This window comes from Petromyzon marinus, unplaced genomic scaffold (genome assembly GCF_048934315.1).
Source record: "Petromyzon marinus isolate PM22_M1 ecotype Great Lakes invasive population unplaced genomic scaffold, UKy_Petmar_22M1.pri1.0 PM_Scaffold_110, whole genome shotgun sequence".
Classification (NCBI taxonomy): domain Eukaryota; kingdom Metazoa; phylum Chordata; class Hyperoartia; order Petromyzontiformes; family Petromyzontidae; genus Petromyzon; species Petromyzon marinus.
Window position 1 is genome coordinate 241,726 of NW_027423070.1, and position 25,775 is coordinate 267,500.

A 25,775-nucleotide genomic window follows, 5' to 3' on the forward strand; every position below is an offset into this window, starting at 1 on the left:
ATCTCTACCCCTACTAGAACATCTATACCCCTACTAGAACATCTCTACCCCTACTAGAACATCTCTTCCCCTACTAGAACATCTCTACCCCTACTAGAACATCTCCACCCCTACTGGAACATCTCCACCCCTACTAGAACATCTCCACCCCTACTGGAACATCTCTACCCCTACTAGAACATCTCTACCCATACTGGAACATCTCTACCCCTACTGGAACATCTCCACCCCTACTAGAACATCTCTACCCCTACTAGAACATCTCTACCCCTACTAGAACATCTCTACCCCAACTGGAACATCTCCACCCCTACTGGAACATCTCCACCCCTACTAGAACATCTCTACCCCTACTGGAACATCTCCACCACTACTAGAACATCTCTGCCCCTACTGGAACATCTCTACCACTACTGGAACATCTCTACCCCTACTGGAACATCTCTACCCCCTACTGGAACATGTCTACCCCTACTGGAACATCTCCACCCCTACTGGAACATCTCCACCCCTAGTAGAACATCTCTACCCCTACTAAAACATCTCCACCCCTACTGGAACATCTCTACCCCTACTAGAACATCTCTACCCCTACTGGAACATCTCCATCCATACTAGAACATCTCCACCCCTACTAGAACATCTCCACCCTACTAGAACATCTCCACCCCTATTAGAACATCTCTACCCATACTAGAACATCTCTACCCCTACTAGAACATCTCCACCCCTACTAGAACATCTCCACCCCTACTGGAACATCTCTACCCCTACTAGAACATCTCTACCCCTACTGGAACATCTCCACCCCTACTAGAACATCTCCACCCCTACTAGAACATCTCCACCATACTAGAACATCTCCACCCCTACTAGAACATCTCCACCCCTACTAGAACATCTCTACCCCTACTAGAACATCTCTACCCCTACTGGAACATCTCTACCCCTACTGGAAAATCTCTACCCCTAGTAGAACATCTCTACCCCTACTGGAACATCTCTACCCCTACTGGAACATCTCCACCCCTACTAGAACATCTCCACCCCTACTAGAACATCTCCACCCCTACTAGAACATCTCCACCCCTCCTGGAACATCTCCACCCCTACTAGAACATCTCCACCTCTACTGGAACATCTCTACCCCTACTAGAACATCTCTACCCCCTACTAGAACATCTCCACCCCTACTAGAACATCTCTACCCCTACTAGAACATCTCTACCCCTAGTAGAACATCTCTACCCCTACTGGAACATCTCCACCCCTACTAGAACATCTCTACCCCTACTAGAACATCTCTACCCCTACTGGAACATCTCTACCCCTACTGGAACATCTCTACCCCTACTGGAACATCTCCACCCCGACTAGAACATCTCCACCCCTACTAGAACATCTCCACCCCTACTAGAACATCTCTACCCCTACTGGAACATCTCTACCCCCACTAGAACATCTCCACCCCTACTAGAACATCTACACCCCTACTAGAACATCTCCACCCCTACTGGAACATCTCTACCCCTACTAGAACATCTCTACCCCTACTGGAACATCTCTACCCCTACTAGAACATCTCTACCCCTACTGGAACATCTCCAACCCCTATTGGAACATCTCTACCCCTACTAGAACATCTCCACCCCTGCCAGAATATCTCTACCCCTACTAGAACATCTCCACCCCTACTAGAACATCTCTACCCCTACTGGAACATCTCCACCCCTACTAGAACATCTCTACCCCTACTAGAACATCTATACCCCTACTAGAACATCTCTACCCCTACTAGAACATCTCTTCCCCTACTAGAACATCTCTACCCCTACTAGAACATCTCCACCCCTACTGGAACATCTCCACCCCTACTAGAACATCTCCACCCCTACTGGAACATCTCTACCCCTACTAGAACATCTCTACCCATACTGGAACATCTCTACCCCTACTGGAACATCTCCACCCCTACTAGAACATCTCTACCCCTACTAGAACATCTCTACCCCTACTAGAACATCTCTACCCCAACTGGAACATCTCCACCCCTACTGGAACATCTCCACCCCTACTAGAACATCTCTACCCCTACTGGAACATCTCCACCACTACTAGAACATCTCTGCCCCTACTGGAACATCTCTACCACTACTGGAACATCTCTACCCCTACTGGAACATCTCTACCCCCTACTGGAACATGTCTACCCCTACTGGAACATCTCCACCCCTACTGGAACATCTCCATCCATACTAGAACATCTCCACCCCTACTAGAACATCTCCACCGTACTAGAACATCTCCACCCCTATTAGAACATCTCTACCCATACTAGAACATCTCTACCCCTACTAGAACATCTATACCCCTACTAGAACATCTCTACCCCTACTAGAACATCTCTTCCCCTACTAGAACATCTCTACCCCTACTAGAACATCTCCACCCCTACTGGAACATCTCCACCCCTACTAGAACATCTCCACCCCTACTGGAACATCTCTACCCCTACTAGAACATCTCTACCCATACTGGAACATCTCTACCCCTACTGGAACATCTCCACCCCTACTAGAACATCTCTACCCCTACTAGAACATCTCTACCCCTACTAGAACATCTCTACCCCAACTGGAACATCTCCACCCCTACTGGAACATCTCCACCCCTACTAGAACATCTCTACCCCTACTGGAACATCTCCACCACTACTAGAACATCTCTGCCCCTACTGGAACATCTCTACCACTACTGGAACATCTCTACCCCTACTGGAACATCTCTACCCCCTACTGGAACATGTCTACCCCTACTGGAACATCTCCACCCCTACTGGAACATCTCCACCCCTAGTAGAACATCTCTACCCCTACTAAAACATCTCCACCCCTACTGGAACATCTCTACCCCTACTAGAACATCTCTACCCCTACTGGAACATCTCCATCCATACTAGAACATCTCCACCCCTACTAGAACATCTCCACCCTACTAGAACATCTCCACCCCTATTAGAACATCTCTACCCATACTAGAACATCTCTACCCCTACTAGAACATCTCCACCCCTACTAGAACATCTCCACCCCTACTGGAACATCTCTACCCCTACTAGAACATCTCTACCCCTACTGGAACATCTCCACCCCTACTAGAACATCTCCACCCCTACTAGAACATCTCCACCATACTAGAACATCTCCACCCCTACTAGAACATCTCCACCCCTACTAGAACATCTCTACCCCTACTAGAACATCTCTACCCCTACTGGAACATCTCTACCCCTACTGGAAAATCTCTACCCCTAGTAGAACATCTCTACCCCTACTGGAACATCTCTACCCCTACTGGAACATCTCCACCCCTACTAGAACATCTCCACCCCTACTAGAACATCTCCACCCCTACTAGAACATCTCCACCCCTCCTGGAACATCTCCACCCCTACTAGAACATCTCCACCTCTACTGGAACATCTCTACCCCTACTAGAACATCTCTACCCCCTACTAGAACATCTCCACCCCTACTAGAACATCTCTACCCCTACTAGAACATCTCTACCCCTAGTAGAACATCTCTACCCCTACTGGAACATCTCCACCCCTACTAGAACATCTCTACCCCTACTAGAACATCTCTACCCCTACTGGAACATCTCTACCCCTACTGGAACATCTCTACCCCTACTGGAACATCTCCACCCCGACTAGAACATCTCCACCCCTACTAGAACATCTCCACCCCTACTAGAACATCTCTACCCCTACTGGAACATCTCTACCCCCACTAGAACATCTCCACCCCTACTAGAACATCTACACCCCTACTAGAACATCTCCACCCCTACTGGAACATCTCTACCCCTACTAGAACATCTCTACCCCTACTGGAACATCTCTACCCCTACTAGAACATCTCTACCCCTACTGGAACATCTCCAACCCCTATTGGAACATCTCTACCCCTACTAGAACATCTCCACCCCTGCCAGAATATCTCTACCCCTACTAGAACATCTCCACCCCTACTAGAACATCTCTACCCCTACTGGAACATCTCCACCCCTACTAGAACATCTCTACCCCTACTAGAACATCTATACCCCTACTAGAACATCTCTACCCCTACTAGAACATCTCTTCCCCTACTAGAACATCTCTACCCCTACTAGAACATCTCCACCCCTACTGGAACATCTCCACCCCTACTAGAACATCTCCACCCCTACTGGAACATCTCTACCCCTACTAGAACATCTCTACCCATACTGGAACATCTCTACCCCTACTGGAACATCTCCACCCCTACTAGAACATCTCTACCCCTACTAGAACATCTCTACCCCTACTAGAACATCTCTACCCCAACTGGAACATCTCCACCCCTACTGGAACATCTCCACCCCTACTAGAACATCTCTACCCCTACTGGAACATCTCCACCACTACTAGAACATCTCTGCCCCTACTGGAACATCTCTACCACTACTGGAACATCTCTACCCCTACTGGAACATCTCTACCCCCTACTGGAACATGTCTACCCCTACTGGAACATCTCCACCCCTACTGGAACATCTCCACCCCTAGTAGAACATCTCTACCCCTACTAAAACATCTCCACCCCTACTGGAACATCTCTACCCCTACTAGAACATCTCTACCCCTACTGGAACATCTCCATCCATACTAGAACATCTCCACCCCTACTAGAACATCTCCACCATACTAGAACATCTCCACCCCTATTAGAACATCTCTACCCATACTAGAACATCTCTACCCCTACTAGAACATCTATACCCCTACTAGAACATCTCTACCCCTACTAGAACATCTCTTCCCCTACTAGAACATCTCTACCCCTACTAGAACATCTCCACCCCTACTGGAACATCTCCACCCCTACTAGAACATCTCCACCCCTACTGGAACATCTCTACCCCTACTAGAACATCTCTACCCATACTGGAACATCTCTACCCCTACTGGAACATCTCCACCCCTACTAGAACATCTCTACCCCTACTAGAACATCTCTACCCCTACTAGAACATCTCTACCCCAACTGGAACATCTCCACCCCTACTGGAACATCTCCACCCCTACTAGAACATCTCTACCCCTACTGGAACATCTCCACCACTACTAGAACATCTCTGCCCCTACTGGAACATCTCTACCACTACTGGAACATCTCTACCCCTACTGGAACATCTCTACCCCCTACTGGAACATGTCTACCCCTACTGGAACATCTCCACCCCTACTGGAACATCTCCACCCCTAGTAGAACATCTCTACCCCTACTAAAACATCTCCACCCCTACTGGAACATCTCTACCCCTACTAGAACATCTCTACCCCTACTGGAACATCTCCATCCATACTAGAACATCTCCACCCCTACTAGAACATCTCCACCCTACTAGAACATCTCCACCCCTATTAGAACATCTCTACCCATACTAGAACATCTCTACCCCTACTAGAACATCTCCACCCCTACTAGAACATCTCCACCCCTACTGGAACATCTCTACCCCTACTAGAACATCTCTACCCCTACTGGAACATCTCCACCCCTACTAGAACATCTCCACCCCTACTAGAACATCTCCACCATACTAGAACATCTCCACCCCTACTAGAACATCTCCACCCCTACTAGAACATCTCTACCCCTACTAGAACATCTCTACCCCTACTGGAACATCTCTACCCCTACTGGAAAATCTCTACCCCTAGTAGAACATCTCTACCCCTACTGGAACATCTCTACCCCTACTGGAACATCTCCACCCCTACTAGAACATCTCCACCCCTACTAGAACATCTCCACCCCTACTAGAACATCTCCACCCCTCCTGGAACATCTCCACCCCTACTAGAACATCTCCACCTCTACTGGAACATCTCTACCCCTACTAGAACATCTCTACCCCCTACTAGAACATCTCCACCCCTACTAGAACATCTCTACCCCTACTAGAACATCTCTACCCCTAGTAGAACATCTCTACCCCTACTGGAACATCTCCACCCCTACTAGAACATCTCTACCCCTACTAGAACATCTCTACCCCTACTGGAACATCTCTACCCCTACTGGAACATCTCTACCCCTACTGGAACATCTCCACCCCGACTAGAACATCTCCACCCCTACTAGAACATCTCCACCCCTACTAGAACATCTCTACCCCTACTGGAACATCTCTACCCCCACTAGAACATCTCCACCCCTACTAGAACATCTACACCCCTACTAGAACATCTCCACCCCTACTGGAACATCTCTACCCCTACTAGAACATCTCTACCCCTACTGGAACATCTCTACCCCTACTAGAACATCTCTACCCCTACTGGAACATCTCCAACCCCTATTGGAACATCTCTACCCCTACTAGAACATCTCCACCCCTGCCAGAATATCTCTACCCCTACTAGAACATCTCCACCCCTACTAGAACATCTCTACCCCTACTGGAACATCTCCACCCCTACTAGAACATCTCTACCCCTACTAGAACATCTATACCCCTACTAGAACATCTCTACCCCTACTAGAACATCTCTACCCCTACTAGAACATCTCTACCCCTACTAGAACATCTCTACCCCTACTGGAACATCTCTACCCCTACTAGAACATCTCCACCCCTACTAGAACATCTCCACCCCTACTAGAACATCTCCACCCCTCCTGGAACATCTCCACCCCTACTAGAACATCTCCACCCCTACTGGAACATCTCCACCCCTACTAGAACATCTCCACCCCTACTAGAACATCTCCACCCCTACTAGAACATCTCCACCCCTCCTGGAACATCTCCACCCCTACTAGAACATCTCCACCTCTACTGGAACATCTCTACCCCTACTAGAACATCTCTACCCCCTACTAGAACATCTCCACCCCTACTAGAACATCTCTACCCCTACTAGAACATCTCTACCCCTAGTAGAACATCTCTACCCCTACTGGAACATCTCCACCCCTACTAGAACATCTCTACCCCTACTAGAACATCTCTACCCCTACTGGAACATCTCTACCCCTACTGGAACATCTCTACCCCTACTGGAACATCTCCACCCCGACTAGAACATCTCCACCCCTACTAGAACATCTCCACCCCTACTAGAACATCTCTACCCCTACTGGAACATCTCTACCCCCACTAGAACATCTCCACCCCTACTAGAACATCTACACCCCTACTAGAACATCTCCACCCCTACTGGAACATCTCTACCCCTACTAGAACATCTCTACCCCTACTGGAACATCTCTACCCCTACTAGAACATCTCTACCCCTACTGGAACATCTCCAACCCCTATTGGAACATCTCTACCCCTACTAGAACATCTCCACCCCTGCCAGAATATCTCTACCCCTACTAGAACATCTCCACCCCTACTAGAACATCTCTACCCCTACTGGAACATCTCCACCCCTACTAGAACATCTCTACCCCTACTAGAACATCTATACCCCTACTAGAACATCTCTACCCCTACTAGAACATCTCTTCCCCTACTAGAACATCTCTACCCCTACTAGAACATCTCCACCCCTACTGGAACATCTCCACCCCTACTAGAACATCTCCACCCCTACTGGAACATCTCTACCCCTACTAGAACATCTCTACCCATACTGGAACATCTCTACCCCTACTGGAACATCTCCACCCCTACTAGAACATCTCTACCCCTACTAGAACATCTCTACCCCTACTAGAACATCTCTACCCCAACTGGAACATCTCCACCCCTACTGGAACATCTCCACCCCTACTAGAACATCTCTACCCCTACTGGAACATCTCCACCACTACTAGAACATCTCTGCCCCTACTGGAACATCTCTACCACTACTGGAACATCTCTACCCCTACTGGAACATCTCTACCCCCTACTGGAACATGTCTACCCCTACTGGAACATCTCCACCCCTACTGGAACATCTCCACCCCTAGTAGAACATCTCTACCCCTACTAAAACATCTCCACCCCTACTGGAACATCTCTACCCCTACTAGAACATCTCTACCCCTACTGGAACATCTCCATCCATACTAGAACATCTCCACCCCTACTAGAACATCTCCACCATACTAGAACATCTCCACCCCTATTAGAACATCTCTACCCATACTAGAACATCTCTACCCCTACTAGAACATCTATACCCCTACTAGAACATCTCTACCCCTACTAGAACATCTCTTCCCCTACTAGAACATCTCTACCCCTACTAGAACATCTCCACCCCTACTGGAACATCTCCACCCCTACTAGAACATCTCCACCCCTACTGGAACATCTCTACCCCTACTAGAACATCTCTACCCATACTGGAACATCTCTACCCCTACTGGAACATCTCCACCCCTACTAGAACATCTCTACCCCTACTAGAACATCTCTACCCCTACTAGAACATCTCTACCCCAACTGGAACATCTCCACCCCTACTGGAACATCTCCACCCCTACTAGAACATCTCTACCCCTACTGGAACATCTCCACCACTACTAGAACATCTCTGCCCCTACTGGAACATCTCTACCACTACTGGAACATCTCTACCCCTACTGGAACATCTCTACCCCCTACTGGAACATGTCTACCCCTACTGGAACATCTCCACCCCTACTGGAACATCTCCACCCCTAGTAGAACATCTCTACCCCTACTAAAACATCTCCACCCCTACTGGAACATCTCTACCCCTACTAGAACATCTCTACCCCTACTGGAACATCTCCATCCATACTAGAACATCTCCACCCCTACTAGAACATCTCCACCCTACTAGAACATCTCCACCCCTATTAGAACATCTCTACCCATACTAGAACATCTCTACCCCTACTAGAACATCTCCACCCCTACTAGAACATCTCCACCCCTACTGGAACATCTCTACCCCTACTAGAACATCTCTACCCCTACTGGAACATCTCCACCCCTACTAGAACATCTCCACCCCTACTAGAACATCTCCACCATACTAGAACATCTCCACCCCTACTAGAACATCTCCACCCCTACTAGAACATCTCTACCCCTACTAGAACATCTCTACCCCTACTGGAACATCTCTACCCCTACTGGAAAATCTCTACCCCTAGTAGAACATCTCTACCCCTACTGGAACATCTCTACCCCTACTGGAACATCTCCACCCCTACTAGAACATCTCCACCCCTACTAGAACATCTCCACCCCTACTAGAACATCTCCACCCCTCCTGGAACATCTCCACCCCTACTAGAACATCTCCACCTCTACTGGAACATCTCTACCCCTACTAGAACATCTCTACCCCCTACTAGAACATCTCCACCCCTACTAGAACATCTCTACCCCTACTAGAACATCTCTACCCCTAGTAGAACATCTCTACCCCTACTGGAACATCTCCACCCCTACTAGAACATCTCTACCCCTACTAGAACATCTCTACCCCTACTGGAACATCTCTACCCCTACTGGAACATCTCTACCCCTACTGGAACATCTCCACCCCGACTAGAACATCTCCACCCCTACTAGAACATCTCCACCCCTACTAGAACATCTCTACCCCTACTGGAACATCTCTACCCCCACTAGAACATCTCCACCCCTACTAGAACATCTACACCCCTACTAGAACATCTCCACCCCTACTGGAACATCTCTACCCCTACTAGAACATCTCTACCCCTACTGGAACATCTCTACCCCTACTAGAACATCTCTACCCCTACTGGAACATCTCCAACCCCTATTGGAACATCTCTACCCCTACTAGAACATCTCCACCCCTGCCAGAATATCTCTACCCCTACTAGAACATCTCCACCCCTACTAGAACATCTCTACCCCTACTGGAACATCTCCACCCCTACTAGAACATCTCTACCCCTACTAGAACATCTATACCCCTACTAGAACATCTCTACCCCTACTAGAACATCTCTACCCCTACTAGAACATCTCTACCCCTACTAGAACATCTCCACCCCTACTGGAACATCTCCACCCCTACTAGAACATCTCCACCCCTACTGGAACATCTCTACCCCTACTAGAACATCTCTACCCATACTGGAACATCTCTACCCCTACTAGAACATCTCCACCCCTACTAGAACATCTCTACCCCTACTGGAACATCTCCACCCCTACTAGAACATCTCTACCCCTACTAGAACATCTCTACCCCTACTAGAAGATCTCTACCCCTACTGGAACATCTCCACCCCTACTGGAACATCTCCACCCCTACTAGAACATCTCCACCCCTACTGGAACATCTCTACCCCTACTAGAACATCTCTACCCCTACTGGAACATCTCTACCCCTACTAGAACATCTCTACCCCTACTGGAACATCTCCAACCCCTATTGGAACATCTCCACCCCTACTAGAACATCTCCACCCCTACTAGAACATCTCCACCCCTCCTGGAACATCTCTACCCCTACTAGAACATCTATACCCCTACTGGAACATCTCCACCCCTATTAGAACATCTCCACCCCTACTAGAACATCTCCACCCCTACTGGAACATCTCTACCCCTACTAGAACATCTCTACCCCTACTAGAACATCTCTACCCCTACTGGAACATCTCTACCCCTTCTAGAACATCTCTACCCCTACTGGAACATCTCCACCCCTATTGGAACATGTCCACCCCTACTAGAACATCTCCACCCCTACTGGAACATCTCTACCCCTAGTGGAACGTCTCCACCCCTACTAGAACATCTCTACCCCTACTAGAACATCTCCACCCCTACTGGAACATCTCTACCCTACTGGAACATCTCTACCCCTACTGGAACATCTCTACCCCTACTAGAACATCTCTACCCCTACTGGAACATCTCCACCCCTACTAGAACATATCTACCCCTACTAGAACATCTCCACCCCTACTAGAACATCTCTACCCCTACTAGAACATCTCCACCCCTACTAGAACATCTCCACCCCTATTGGAACATCTCTACCCCTACTAGAACATCTCCACCCCTACTAGAATATCTCTACCCCTACTGGAACATCTCCACCCCTACTAGAACATCTCTACCCCTACTAGAACATCTCTACCCCTACTAGAACATCTCTACCCCTACTAGAACATCTCTACCCCTACTAGAACATCTCCACCCCTACTGGAACATCTCCACCCCTACTAGAACATCTCCACCCCTACTGGAACATCTCTACCCCTACTAGAACATCTCTACCCCTACTGGAACATCTCTACCCCTACTAGAACATCTCCACCCCTACTAGAACATCTCTACCCCTACTGGAACATCTCCACCCCTACTAGAACATCTCTACCCCTACTAGAACATCTCTACCCCTACTAGAACATCTCTACCCCTACTAGAACATCTCTACCCCTACTAGAACATCTCCACCCCTACTGGAACATCTCCACCCCTACTGGAACATCTCTACCCCTACTAGAACATCTCTACCCCTACTGGAACATCTCCATCCATACTAGAACATCTCCACCCCTACTAGAACATCTCCACCCTACTAGAACATCTCCACCCCTATTAGAACATCTCTACCCCTACTAGAACATCTCTACCCCTACTAGAACATCTCCACCCCTACTAGAACATCTCCACTCCTACTGGAACATCTCTACCCCTACTAGAACATCTCTACCCCTACTGGAACATCTCCACCCCTACTAGAACATCTCCCCCCCTACTAGAACATTTCCACCCTACTAGAACATCTCCACCCCTACTGGAACATCTCTACCCTACTGGAACATCTCTACCCCTACTGGAACATCTCTACCCCTACTAGAACATCTCTACCCCTACTGGAACATCTCTACCCCTAGTGGAACATCTCCACCCCTACTAGAACATCTCTACCCCTACTAGAACATCTCCACCCCTACTGGAACATCTCTACCCTACTGGAACATCTCTACCCCTACTGGAACATCTCTACCCCTACTGGAACATCTCCACCCCCACTAGAACATATCTACCCCTACTAGAACATCTCCACCCTTACTAGAACATCTCTACCCCTACTAGAACATCTCCACCCCTACTAGAACATCTCCACCCCTATTGGAACATCTCTACCCCTACTAGAACATCTCCACCCCTACTAGAATATCTCTACCCCTACTGGAACATCTCCACCCCTACTAGAACATCTCCACCCCTACTGGAACATCTCCACCCCTACTAGAACATCTCCACCCCTACTGGAACATCTCTACCCCTACTAGAACATCTCTACCCCTACTGGAACATCTCTACCCCTACTAGAACATCTCCACCCCTACTAGAACATCTCTACCCCTACTGGAACATCTCCACCCCTACTAGAACATCTCTACCCCTACTAGAACATCTCTACCCCTACTAGAACATCTCTACCCCTACTAGAACATCTCCACCCCTACTGGAACATCTCCACCCCTACTGGAACATCTCTACCCCTACTAGAACATCTCTACCCCTACTGGAACATCTCCATCCATACTAGAACATCTCCACCCCTACTAGAACATCTCCACCCTACTAGAACATCTCCACCCCTATTAGAACATCTCTACCCCTACTAGAACATCTCTACCCCTACTAGAACATCTCCACCCCTACTAGAACATCTCCACCCCTACTGGAACATCTCTACCCCTACTAGAACATCTCTACCCCTACTGGAACATCTCCACCCCTACTAGAACATCTCCACCCCTACTAGAACATTTCCACCCTACTAGAACATCTCCAACCCTACTAGAACATCTCCACCCCTACTAGAACATCTCTACCCCTACTAGAACATCTCTACCCCTACTGGAACATCTCTACCCCTACTGGAACATCTCTACACCTAGTAGAACATCTCTACCCCTACTGGAACATCTCCACCCCTATTAGAACATCTCCACCCCTACTAGAACATCTCCACCCCTACTAGAACATCTCCACCCCTCCTGGAACATCTCCACCCCTACTAGAACATCTCCACCTCTACTGGAACATCTCTACCCCTACTAGAACATCTCTACCCCCTACTAGAACATCTCCACCCCTACTAGAACATCTCTACCCCTACTAGAACATCTCTACCCCTACTAGAACATCTTTACCCCTACTGGAACATCTCCACCCCTACTAGAACATCTCTACCCCTACTAGAACATCTCTACCCCTACTGGAACATCTCTACCCCTACTGGAACATCTCTACCCCTACTGGAACATCTCCACCCCTACTAGAACATCTCCACCCCTACTAGAACATCTCCACCCCTACTAGAACATCTCTACCCCTACTGGAACATCTCTACCCCCACTAGAACATCTCCACCCCTACTAGAACATCTCCACCCCTACTGGAACATCTCCACCCCTACTAGAACATCTCCACCCCTACTGGAACATCTCTACCCCTACTAGAACATCTCTTGTTGTTGTGGTTGTTGTTGTGGTTGTTGTTGTTGTTGTGGTTGTTGTTGTTGTTGTTGACATGGTTGTTGTTGTTGTGAATTTTGTTGTTGTGAATGTTGTTGTTGTTGTTGTGGTGCAGGAGCTGTGCGTGGTGGTTGTTGTTGACGTGGTTGTTGTTGACGTGGTGGTTGTTGTTGTGAATGTTGTGAATGTTGTTGTTGTGGTTGTGAATGTTGTTGTTGTTGTGAATGTTGTTGTTGTTGACGTGGTTGTTGTTGTGAATGTTGTTGTTGTGAATGTTGTTGTTGTTGTGAATGTTGTTGTTGTTGTGCAGGAGCTGTGTGTGGTGGGTGTTGTTGTGAATGTTGTTATTGTGAATGTTGTTGTTGTTGTTGTTGATGTTGTTGTTGTTGTGCAGGAGCTGTGTGTGGTGGTTGTTGTTGTGAATGTTGTTGTTGTGAATGTTGTTGTTGTTGTTGTTGTGGTGCAGGAGCTGTGTGTGGTGGTTGTTGTTGTTGTTGTTGTGAATGTTGTTGTTGTACAGGAGCTGTGTGTGGTGGTTGTTGTTGTGAATGTTGTTGTTGTTGATGTTGTTGTTGTTGTGAATGTTGTTGTTGTTGTTGATGTTGTTGTTGTTGTTGTGAATGTTGTTGATGTTGTTGTTGATGTTGTACAGGAGCTGTGTGTGGTGGTTGTTGTTGTGAATGTTGTTGTTGATGTTGATGTTGTTGTTGTTGTGCAGGAGCTGTGTGTGGTGGTTGTTTTGTGAATGTTGTTGTTGTGAATGTTGTTGTTGTTGTTGTGAATGTTGTTGTTGTGAATGTTGTTGGTGTGAATGTTGTTGTTGATGTTGTGCAGGAGCTGTGTGTGGTGGTTGTTGTTGTGAATGTTGTTGTTGATGTTGTTGTTGATGTTGTGCAGGAGCTGTGTGTGGTGGTTGTTGTTGTGAATGTTGTTGTTGTTGTGAATGTTGTTGTTGTTGTTGTTGATGTTGTTGTTGATGTTGTGCAGGAGCTGTGTGTGGTGGTTGTTGTTGTGAATGTTGTTGATGTTGTTGTTGTTGTTGATGTTGTTGTTGTTGTTGTGCAGGAGCTGTGCGTGGTGGTTGTTGTTGTGAATGTTGATGTTGTTGTTGTTGTGAATGTTGTTGTTGTGAATGTTGTTGTGAATGTTGTTGTGAATGTTGTTGTTGTGAATGTTGTTGTTGTTGATGTTGTTGTTGTTGTTGTTGTGAATGTTGTTGTTGTTGTGAATGTTGTTGTTGTGAATGTTGTTGTTGTACAGGAGCTGTGCGTGGTGGTTGTTGTTGTGAATGTTGTTGTTGTTGTGAATGTTGTTGTTGTTGTGGTTGTTGTGGTTGTTGTTGTTGTTGATGTTGTTGTTGTTGTTGTTGTGCTGGAGCTGTGTGTGGTGGTTGTTGTTATGAATGTTGTTGTTGTTGTTGTGAATGTTGTTGTTGTGCAGGAGCTGTGTGTGGTGGTTGTTGTTGTGAATGTTGTTGATGTTGTTGTTGATGATGTTGTTGTTGTTGTGCAGGAGCTGTGTGTGGTGGTTGTTGTTGTGAATGTTGTTGTTGTTGTTGATGTTGTTGTTGTACAGGAGCTGTGCGTGGTGGTTGTTGTTGTGAATGTTGTTGATGTTGTTGTTGTTGATGATGTTGTTGTTGTTGTTGTGCAGGAGCTGTGTGTGGTGGTTGTTGTTGTGAATGTTGTTGTTGTTGTTGTGAATGTTGTTGTGAATGTTGTTGTTGTACAGGAGCTGTGCGTGGTGGTTGTTGTTGTGAAAGTTGTTGTTGTTGTTGTGAATGTTGTTGATGTTGTTGTTGTTGTTGTGCAGGAGCTGTGCGTGGTGGTTGTTGTTGTGAATGTTGATGTTGTTGTTGTTGTGAATGTTGTTTTTGTTGTTGTGAATGTTGTTGTGAATGTTGTTGTGAATGTTGTTGTTGTGAATGTTGTTGTTGTTGTTGTTGTGAATGTTGTTGTTGTTGTGAATGTTGTTGTTGTTGTGAATGTTGTTGTTGTACAGGAGCTGTGCGTGGTGGTTGTTGTTGTGAATGTTGTTGTTGTTGTGAATGTTGTTGTTGTTGTGGTTGTTGTGGTTGTTGTTGTTGATGTTGTTGTTGTTGTGCTGGAGCTGTGTGTGGTGGTTGTTGTTGTGAATGTTGTTGTTGTTGTTGTTGTGAATGTTGTTGTTGTTGTGCAGGAGCTGTGTGTGGTGGTTGTTGTTGTGAATGTTGTTGATGTTGTTGTTGTTGATGATGTTGTTGTTGTTGTGCAGGAGCTGTGTGTGGTGGTTGTTGTTGTGAATGTTGTGAATGTTGTTGATGATGTTGTTGTTGTTGTACAGGAGCTGTGTGTGGTGGTTGTTGTTGTGAATGTTGTTGTTGTTGATGTTGTTGATGTTGTTGTTGTGAATGTTGTTGTTGTTGTTGTTGTACAGGAGCTGTGCGTGGTGGTTGTTGTTGTTGTGAATGTTGTTGTGAATGTTGTTGTTGTTGATGTTGTTGTGAATGTTGTTGTTGTTGTACAGGAGCTGTGCGTGGTGGTTGTTGTTGTGAATGTTGTTGTTGTTGTGAATGTTGTTGTTGTTGTGAATGTTGTTGTTGTACAGGAGCTGTGTGTGGTGGAGGAGCCCAGTGAAGAGTTCACCTCCCGCCACAGCCTGGAGTGGAAGTTCCTCTTCCTGGATCACAGGTCACACAGAGACACGGAGACACGGAGACACAGAGACACAGTCACACAGAGACACGGAGACAGACACAGTCACACAGAGACAGACACAGAGACACAGAGACACAGTGAGACACAGAGACACGGAGACAGAGACACGGAGACAGAGACACGGAGACAGACACAGTCACACAGAGACACGGAGACAGACACAGAGACACGGAGACAGACACAGAGACACGGAGACACGGAGACAGACACAGAGACACGGAGACAGACACAGAGACACGGAGACACGGAGACAGACACAGAGACACGGAGACAGAGACACAGAGACACGGAGACACGGAGACACGGAGACAGAGACACGGAGACAGACAGTCACACAGAGACACGGAGACAGACACAGAGACACGTAGACACAGAGACACGGGGACACAGAGACACAGAGAAACAGAGACACAGTGACAGAGAGACACAGTGACAGAGAGACACGGAGACACAGTGAGACACAGAGACACAGAGACAGACACAGTCACACGGAGACACGGCTACAGAGACACAGAGACACAGTGAGACACAAAGACACGGAGACAGAGACACGGAGACAGAGACACGGAGACACAGAGACACAGAGAAACAGAGACACAGTGACAGAGAGACACAGAGACACAGTGAGACACAGAGACACAGAGACAGACACAGTCACACGGAGACACGGCTACAGAGACACAGAGACACTGAGACACAGTGAGACACAGAGACACGGAGACAGAGACACGGAGACAGAGACACGGAGACAGACACAGTCACACGGAGACACGGAGACACGGCTACAGAGACACCAAGACACAGAGACACAGTGAGACACAGAGACACAGAGATACAGAGACACAGTGACAGAGAGACACAGTGACACAGAGACACAGAGACACAGAGACACACTCACACAGAGACACAGTTACACAGAGACACAGTGACACAGAGACACAGAGACACAGACACACAGAGACACAGAGACACAGTGACACAGAGACACAGAGACAGAGAGACACAGAGACACAGAGACACAGTGACAGAGAGACACAGTGACAGAGAGACACAGAGACACAGAGACACACTCACACAGAGACACAGTGAAACAGAGACACAGAGACACAGTGACACAGAGACACAGAGACACAGTGACACAGTGACACAGAGACACAGAGACACAGAGACACGGAGACAGAGACACAGAGACACAGTCACACAGAGACACGGAGACAGAGACACAGAGACACGGAGACAGAGACACAGAGACACAGTGAGACACAGAGACACAGAGACACGGAGACAGAGACACGGAGACAGACACAGAGACACGGAGACAGAGACACGGAGACAGACACAGAGACACGGAGACAGAGACACGGAGACACAGTGACACAGAGACACGGAGACACGGAGACACGGAGACACGGAGACAGACACAGTCACACGGAGACACGGAGACAGACACAGAGACACGGAGACAGAGACACGGAGACACGGAGACACGGCTACAGAGACACCAAGACACAGAGACACAGTGAGACACAGAGACACAGAGACACAGTGACAGAGAGACACAGTGACACAGAGACACAGAGACACAGTGACAGAGAGACACAGAGACACAGAGACACAGTGAGACACAGAGACACAGTGACACAGAGACACGGAGACAGAGACACAGAGACACGGAGACAGACACAGAGACACAGAGACAGAGACACGGAGACAGACACAGTCACACAGAGACACGGAGACACAGAGACACAGTGAGACACAGTGAGACACAGTGAGACACGGAGACACAGAGACACGGAGACACGTAAACACAGAGACACAGTGAGACACAGAGACACAGTGACACAGAGACACGGAGACAGAGACACAGAGACACGGAGACAGACACAGAGACACAGAGACAGAGACACGGAGACAGACACAGTCACACAGAGACACGGAGACACAGAGACACAGTGAGACACAGTGAGACACAGTGAGACACGGAGACACAGAGACACAGAGACACGGAGACACGTAGACACAGAGACACAGAGACACGGGGACACAGAGACATGGAGACAGACACAGAGACACGGAGACAGAGACACGGAGACAGACACAGAGACACGGAGACAGAGACACGGAGACAGACACAGTCACACGGAGACACGGCTACAGAGACACAGAGACACAGAGACACAGTGACACGGAGACACGGAGACACGGAGACAAATACAGTCACACGGGGACACGGAGACACGGCTACAGAGACACAGAGACACAGTGACACGGAGACACGGAGACACGGAGACAAATACAGTCACACGGGGACACGGAGACACGGCTACAGAGACACAGAGACACAGTGAGACACAGAGACACGGAGACACAGAGACACAGAGACACAGTGAGACACAGAGACACAGAGACACGGAGACACGGAGACAGAGACACAGAGACACAGAGACACAGTGAGACACAGAGACACAGAGACACGGAGACACGTAGACACGTAGACACAGTGACACAGAAACACAGTGACACAGTCACACGGAGACACAGAGACACAGAGACACAGTCACACAGAGACACAGAGACACAGTGACACAGAGACACAGAGACACAGAGACACAGTCACACATAGACACAGAGACACAGTGACACAGAGACACAGAGACACAGTGACACAGAGACACAGTGACACAGAGAGACAGTGACACAGAGACACAGTGACACAGAGACACAGTCACACAGAGACACAGAGACACAGTGACACAGAGACACAGAGACACAGTCACACAGACACAGAGACACAGTGACACAGAGACACAGAGACACAGTGACACAGAGACACAGTGACACAGAGAGACAGTGACACAGAGACACAATGACACAGAGACACAGTGACACAGAGACACAGTGACACAGAGACAGAGAGACACATTCACACAGTGACACTGTGTCACTGTGTCTCTGTGTGACTGTGTCTCTGTGTCTCTCTGTGTCACTGTGTCTCTGTGTCACTGTGTGAGTGTGTCACTGTGTGAGTGTGTCACTGTGTGAGTGTGTCACTGTGTGTCTGTGTCACTGTGTCACTGTATCACTGTGTCACTGTGTGACTGTGTCTCTGTGTGAGTGTGTCACTGTGTGAGTGTGTCACTGTGTGTGTCACTGTGTCACTGTGTGAGTGTGTCACTGTGTGAGTGTGTCACTGTGTCACTGTGTCACTGTGTGAGTGTGTCACTGTGTGAGTGTGTCACTGTGTCACTGTGTGCGTATGTCACTGTATCACTGTGTGAGTGTGTCACTGTGTGAGTGTGTCACTGTGTGTGTCACTGTGTCACTGTGTGAGTGTGTCACTGTGTCTTTGTGTCACTGTATGAGTGTGTCACTGTGTGAGTGTGTCATTGTGTCACTGTGTGAGTGTGTCACTGTGTGAGTGTGTCACTGTGTGAGTGTGTCACTGTGTGAGTGTGTGAGTGTGTGAGTGTGTCACTGTGTGAGTGTGTCACTGTGTGTCACTGTGTGAGTGTGTCACTGTGTCACTGTGTGAGTGTGTCACTGTGTGTGTCACTGTGTCACTGTGTGAGTGTGTCACTGTGTCTCTGTGTCTGTGTGTCACTGTGTGAGTGTGTCACTGTGTCACTGTGTGAGTGTGTCACTGTGTCACTGTGTGAGTGTGTCACTGTGTGAGTGTGTCACTGTGTCTCTGTGTCACTGTGTCACTGTGTGTGTCACTGTGTGATTGTGTCACTGTGTGAGTGTGTCACTGTGTCACTGTGTGAGTGTGTCACTGTGTCTCTGTGTCTCTGTGTCACTGTGTCTCTGTGTCACTGTGTCACTGTGTGAGTGTGTCACTGTGTGAGTGTCTCACTGTGTGAGTGTCTCACTGTGTGAGTGTGTCACTGTGTGAGTGTGTCACTGTGTGAGTGTGTCACTGTGTGAGTGTGTCACTGTGTGAGTGTGTCTCTGTGTCACTGTCTCTCTGTGTCACTGTGTGAGTGTGTCTCTGTGTCTCTGTGTCACTGTGTCACTGTGTGAGTGTGTCACTGTGTCTCTGTGTCACTGTGTGAGTGTGTCACTGTGTGAGTGTGTCACTGTGTGAGTGTGTCACTGTGTCACTGTGTGAGTGTGTCTTTGTGTCACTGTGTCACTGTGTGAGTGTGTCACTGTGTGAGTGTGTCACTGTGTCATTGTGTGAGTGTGTCACTGTGTCACTGTGTGTGTGTCACTGTGTGAGTGTGTCACTGTGTGTGTGTCACTGTGTGAGTGCGTCACTGTGTCACTGTGTGAGTGTGTCACTGTGTCACTGTGTGTGTGTCACTGTGTGAGTGTGTCACTGTGTGAGTGTGTCTCTGTGTCTCTGTGTCACTGTGTCACTGTGTGAGTGTGTCACTGTGTGATTGTGTCACTGTGTGAGTGTGTCACTGTGTCTCTGTGTCTGTGTGTCACTGTGTGAGTGTGTCACTGTGTCACTGTGTGAGTGTGTCACTGTGTCACTGTGTGAGTGTGTCACTGTGTGAGTGTGTCACTGTGTCTCTGTGTCACTGTGTCACTGTGTGAGTGTGTCACTGTGTCACTGTGTCTCTGTGTCACTGTGTCACTGTGTGAGTGTGTCACTGTGTGATTGTGTCACTGTGTGAGTGTGTCACTGTGTCACTGTGTGAGTGTGTCACTGTGTCTCTGTGTCTCTGTGTCACTGTGTCCCTGTGTCACTGTGTCACTGTGTGAGTGTGTCACTGTGTGAGTGTGTCACTGTGTCACTGTGTCACTGTGTGAGTGTGTCACTGTGTCACTGTGTGAGTGTGTCACTGTGTCACTGTGTCACTGTGTGAGTGTGTGAGTGTGTCACTGTGTGAGTGTGTCACTGTGTGAGTGTGTCACTGTGTGAGTGTGTCACTGTGTCACTGTGTGAGTGTGTCACTGTGTGAGTGTGTCACTGTGTGAGTGTGTCACTGTGTCACTGTGTGAGTGTGTCACTGTGTGAGTGTGTCACTGTGTGAGTGTGTCACTGTGTCACTGTGTGAGTGTGTCACTGTGTCACTGTGTCACTGTGTGAGTGTGTCTCTGTGTCTCTGTGTCACTGTGTCACTGTGTGAGTGTGTCTCTGTGTCACTGTGTGAGTGTGTCACTGTGTGAGTGTGTCACTGTGTGAGTGTGTCTCTGTGTGAGTGTGTCACTGTGTGAGTGTGTGAGTGTGTCACTGTGTGAGTGTCTCACTGTGTCACTGTGTCACTGTGTGATTGTGTCACTGTGTGAGTGTGTCACTGTGTGAGTGTGTCACAGGGCTCCACCCATCATCGGCTACCTGCCCTTTGAGGTGCTGGGCACCTCTGGCTACGACTATTACCACGTGGACGACCTTGAGAGCCTCACTCACTGTGTCACTTTGTATCACTGTGTGTCTCTGTGTCACTGTGTCACTGTGTGAGTGTGTCACTGTGTGAGTGTGTCACTGTGTGAGTGTGTCACTGTGTGAGTGTGTCACTGTGTCACTGTTTCACTGTGTCACTGTGTGAGTGTGTCACTGTGTGAGTGTGTCACTGTGTGAGTGTGTCACTGTGTGAGTGTGTCACTGTGTGAGTGTGTCACTGTGTCACAGGGCTCCACCCATCATCGGCTACCTGCCCTTTGAGGTGCTGGGCACCTCTGGCTACGACTATTACCACGTGGACGACCTTGAGAGCCTCGCTCACTGTCACGAGCACCGTGAGTGGGCAGTGGTGCGTGGGCGGGTGGGTGGGTGGGTAGGTGGGTGGGTGGGTAGGTGGGTGGGTGGGTGCGTAGGTGGGTGGGTGGGTGCGTAGGTGGGTGGGTGGGTGCGTAGGTGGGTGGGTGGGTAGGTGGGTGGGTGGGTAGGTGGGTGGGTGGGTGCGTAGGTGGGTGGGTGGGTGGGTGAGTGAGTGAGTGGGTGAGTGCGTAGGTGGCTGGGTGGGTGGGTGAGTGAGTGAGTGGGTGGGTGAGTGAGTGGGTGAAGGGTGGGTGGGTGGGTAGGTGGGTGGGTGGGTGCGTATGTGGGTGGGTGGGTAGGTGGGTGGGTGAGTGAGTAGGTGAGTGAGTGAGTGGGTCAAGGGTGGGTGGGTGGGTGAGTGAGTGGGTGAGTGAGTGGGTGAGTGAGTGAGTGGGTGAGTGAGTGGGTGAGTGGGTGAGCGAGTGAGTGGGCAGCGGTGCGTGGGCGGGTGGGTGGGTAAGTGGGTGGGTGGGTAGGTGGGTGGGTGGGTGAGTGAGTGGGTGGGTGAGTGAGTGAGTGAGTGGGTGAGTGGGTGAGTGGTTGAGGGAGTGAGTGGGTGAGTGAGTGGGTGGGTGGGTTTGTAGGTGGGTGGGTAGGTGGGTGGGTGGGTAGGTGAGTGAGTAAGTGGGTGGTGAGTGAGTGAGTGGGTGAGTGAGTGAGTGAGTGGGTGAGTAAGTGGGTGGGTGAGTGGGTGGGTGAGTGAGTGGGTGAGTGAGTGAGTGGGTGAGTAAGTGGGTAGGTGGGTGGGTGAGTGGGTGGGTAGGTGGGTGGGTGAGTGGGGGGGTGGGTGAGTGGGGGGGTGGGTGAGTGAGTGGGTGTTTGAGTGAGTGGGTGGGTGAGTGAGTGAGTGGTTGAGTGAGTGAGTGGGTGAGTGAGTTGGTGGTTGAGTGGGTGGGTGGGTGAGTGGGGGGGTGAGTGGGTGAGTGGGTGGGTGGGTGAGTGGGTGAGTGAGTGAGTGGGTGAGTGGGTGGGTGGGTAGGTGGGTGGATGAGTGCGTGGGTGAGTGAGTGGGTGAGTGAGTGAGTGGGTGAGTGAGTGGGTGAGTGGGTGGGTGAGTGTGTCTGTGTCACTGTGAGGAGCGATAGTGTAGCGGTTAGCGCTACGCTGCGCTATGAACCTGGCGACCCAGGTTCGATTCCCGCTCACGGCCAACACCAGTGACGATTATCTGAACCGGTCCCGGGCCTCCCCTAGGTCGACTCAGCCTCAAATGAGTACCTGGTGCGGTGTGTAAACATCGCCACTGGGGAGACAAAGGCGGTCGGGCGTGGTGCTGGCCACCCACCCCCTCGTGTACCGTTCCGGCCTTCATAGGTGCTCGCTAACGGCACTTACCCCTACAGTCTGTTAAGGCTATACGGGGGATCTTTGTTGTTTGTTTGTGTGTGTATCTGTGTGTGTGTCTGTGTGTGTCTAACTGTGTGTGTGTCTGTGTGTGTGTGTCTAACTGTGTGTTTGTCTGTGTGTGTGTGTCTGTGTGTGTGTCACTGTGTCTATGTGTGTCTGTGTGTGTCTGTGTGTGTGTCTAACTGTGTGTGTGTCTAACTGTGTGTCTAACTGTGTGTGTGTCTAACTGTGTGTGTGTCTAACTGTGTGTCTAACTGTGTGTGTGTGTCTGTGTGTGTGTCTAACTGTGTGTGTCTGTGTGTGTGTCTGTGTGTGTGTGTCTGTGTGTCTGTGTGTGTGTCTGTGTGTGTCTGTGTGTGTGTGTCTGTGTGTGTCTGTGTGTGTCTGTGTGTGTCTGTGTGTGTGTCTAACTGTGTGTGTGTCTGTGTGTGTGTCTGTGTGTGTGTCTGTGTGTGTCTAACTGTGTGTCTGTGTGTGTGTCTGTTTGTGTGTGTCTGTGTGTGTGTCTGTGTGTGTGTCTCTGTGCGTGTGTCTGTGTGTGTGTCTGTGTGTGTCTGTGTGTGTCTGTGTGTATAACTGTGTGTGTGTGTCACTGTGTGTGTGTGTCTGTGTATCTGTGTGTGTGTCTGTGTGTGTGTGTCTAACTGTGTGTTTGTCTGTGTGTGTGTGTCTGTGTGTGTGTCACTGTGTCTATGTGTGTCTGTGTGTCTGTGTGTGTGTCTAACTGTGTGTGTGTCTAACTGTGTGTCTAACTGTGTGTGTGTCTAACTGTGTGTGTGTCTAACTGTGTGTCTAACTGTGTGTGTGTGTCTGTGTGTGTGTCTAACTGTGTGTGTCTGTGTGTGTGTCTGTGTGTGTGTGTCTGTGTGTCTGTGTGTGTGTCTGTGTGTGTCTGTGTGTGTGTGTCTGTGTGTGTCTGTGTGTGTCTGTGTGTGTGTGTGTCTCTGTGTGTGTGTCTAACTGTGTGTGTGTCTGTGTGTGTGTCTGTGTGTGTGTCTGTGTGTGTCTAACTGTGTGTCTGTGTGTGTGTCTGTTTGTGTGTGTCTGTGTGTGTGTCTGTGTGTGTGTCTGTGTGTGTGTCTCTGTGCGTGTGTCTGTGTGTGTGTCTGTGTGTGTCTGTGTGTATAACTGTGTGTGTGTGTCACTGTGTGTGTGTGTCTGTGTATCTGTGTGTGTGTCTGTGTGTGTGTGTGTGTCTGTGTCTGTGTGTGTCTGTGTGTGTGTGTGTGTCTGTGTGTCTGTGTGTGTGTGTCTGTGTGTGTGTGTCTGTGTGTGTGTGTCTGTGTGTGTGTGTCTCTGTGTGTGTGTGTCTGTGTGTCTGTGTGTGTGTCACTGTGTGTGTGCGTCTGTGTGTGTGTCTAACTGTGTGTGTGTCTGTGTGTGTGTATGTGTGTGTGTCTCTCTGTGGGGAGCGGTAGTGTAGCGGTTAGCGCTACGCTGCGCTATGAACCCAGCGACACGGGTTCGATTCCCGCTCACGGCCAACACCAGTGACGATTATCTGAGACCGATCCCGGGCCTCCCCTAGGTCGACTCAGCCTCAAATGAGTACCTGGTGCGGTGTGTAAACATCGTCACTAGGGAGACAAAGGCGGTCGGGCGTGGTGCTGGCCACCCACCCCCTCGTGTACCGTTCCGGCCTTCATAGGTGCTCGCTTACAGCACTTGCCCCTAAAGTCTGTTAAGGCTATATGGGGGATCTTTGTTGTTATCTTTGTTTTGTGTCTAACTGTGTGTGTGTGTCTGTGTGTGCGTGTCTGTGTGTGTGTGTCACTGTGTGTGTGTCTGTGTGTGTGTCTAACTGTGTGTGTGTCTAACTGTGTGTGTCTAACTGTGTGTGTGTGTGTGTATGTGTCTAACTGTGTGTGTGTCTAACTGTGTGTCTAACTGTGTGTGTGTGTGTGTATGTGTCTAACTGTGTGTGTGTGTCTAACTGTGTGTCTAACTGTGTGTGTCTGTGTGTGTATGTGTCTAACTGTGTGTGTCTAACTGTGTGTGTCTAACTGTGTGTGTCTAACTGTGTGTCTAACTGTGTGTGTGTGTCTGTGTGTGTCTGTGTGTGTGTCTAACTGTGTGTGTGTCTAACTGTGTGTCTAACTGTGTGTGTCTAACTGTGTGTCTAACTGTGTGTGTGTGCAGTGATGCAGTTTGGTAAGGGCAAGTCGTGCCACTACCGCTTCCTGACGAAGGGTCAACAGTGGATCTGGCTGCAGACACAGCACTACATCACCTACAACATGTGGAACTCCAAGCCTGAGTTCATCGTGTGTCGTCACACCGTGGTCAGGTGAGCAGGGCACAGCCACTCACCCACTCACCCACTCACTCACCCACTCACTCACTCACTCAACCACTCACCCACTCACTCACCCACTCACTCACCCACTCACTCACCCACTCACTCACCCAGTGGATCTGGCTGCAGACACAGCACTACATCACCTACAACATGTGGAACTCCAAGCCTGAGTTCATCGTGTGTCGTCACACTGTGGTCAGGTGAGCAGGGCACAGCCACTCACCCAC

At 49.2% G+C, this 25,775-nt stretch overlaps 1 protein-coding gene across 1 annotated transcript in view; it reads left to right on the forward strand.

Annotated features, from left to right (window-relative positions):
- The window catches only part of LOC116938316 (circadian locomoter output cycles protein kaput-like), a 144,109-nt gene that overhangs the window by 89,474 nt on the left and 28,860 nt on the right, over positions 1 to 25,775 (forward strand). The window contains exons 11-13 of the mRNA XM_076063396.1: positions 16,080 to 16,162; positions 21,774 to 21,880; positions 25,389 to 25,536. Of these exons, the coding sequence (XP_075919511.1) occupies positions 16,080 to 16,162; positions 21,774 to 21,880; positions 25,389 to 25,536 (338 nt within the window). The remainder of the gene's footprint in view (positions 1 to 16,079; positions 16,163 to 21,773; positions 21,881 to 25,388; positions 25,537 to 25,775) is intronic.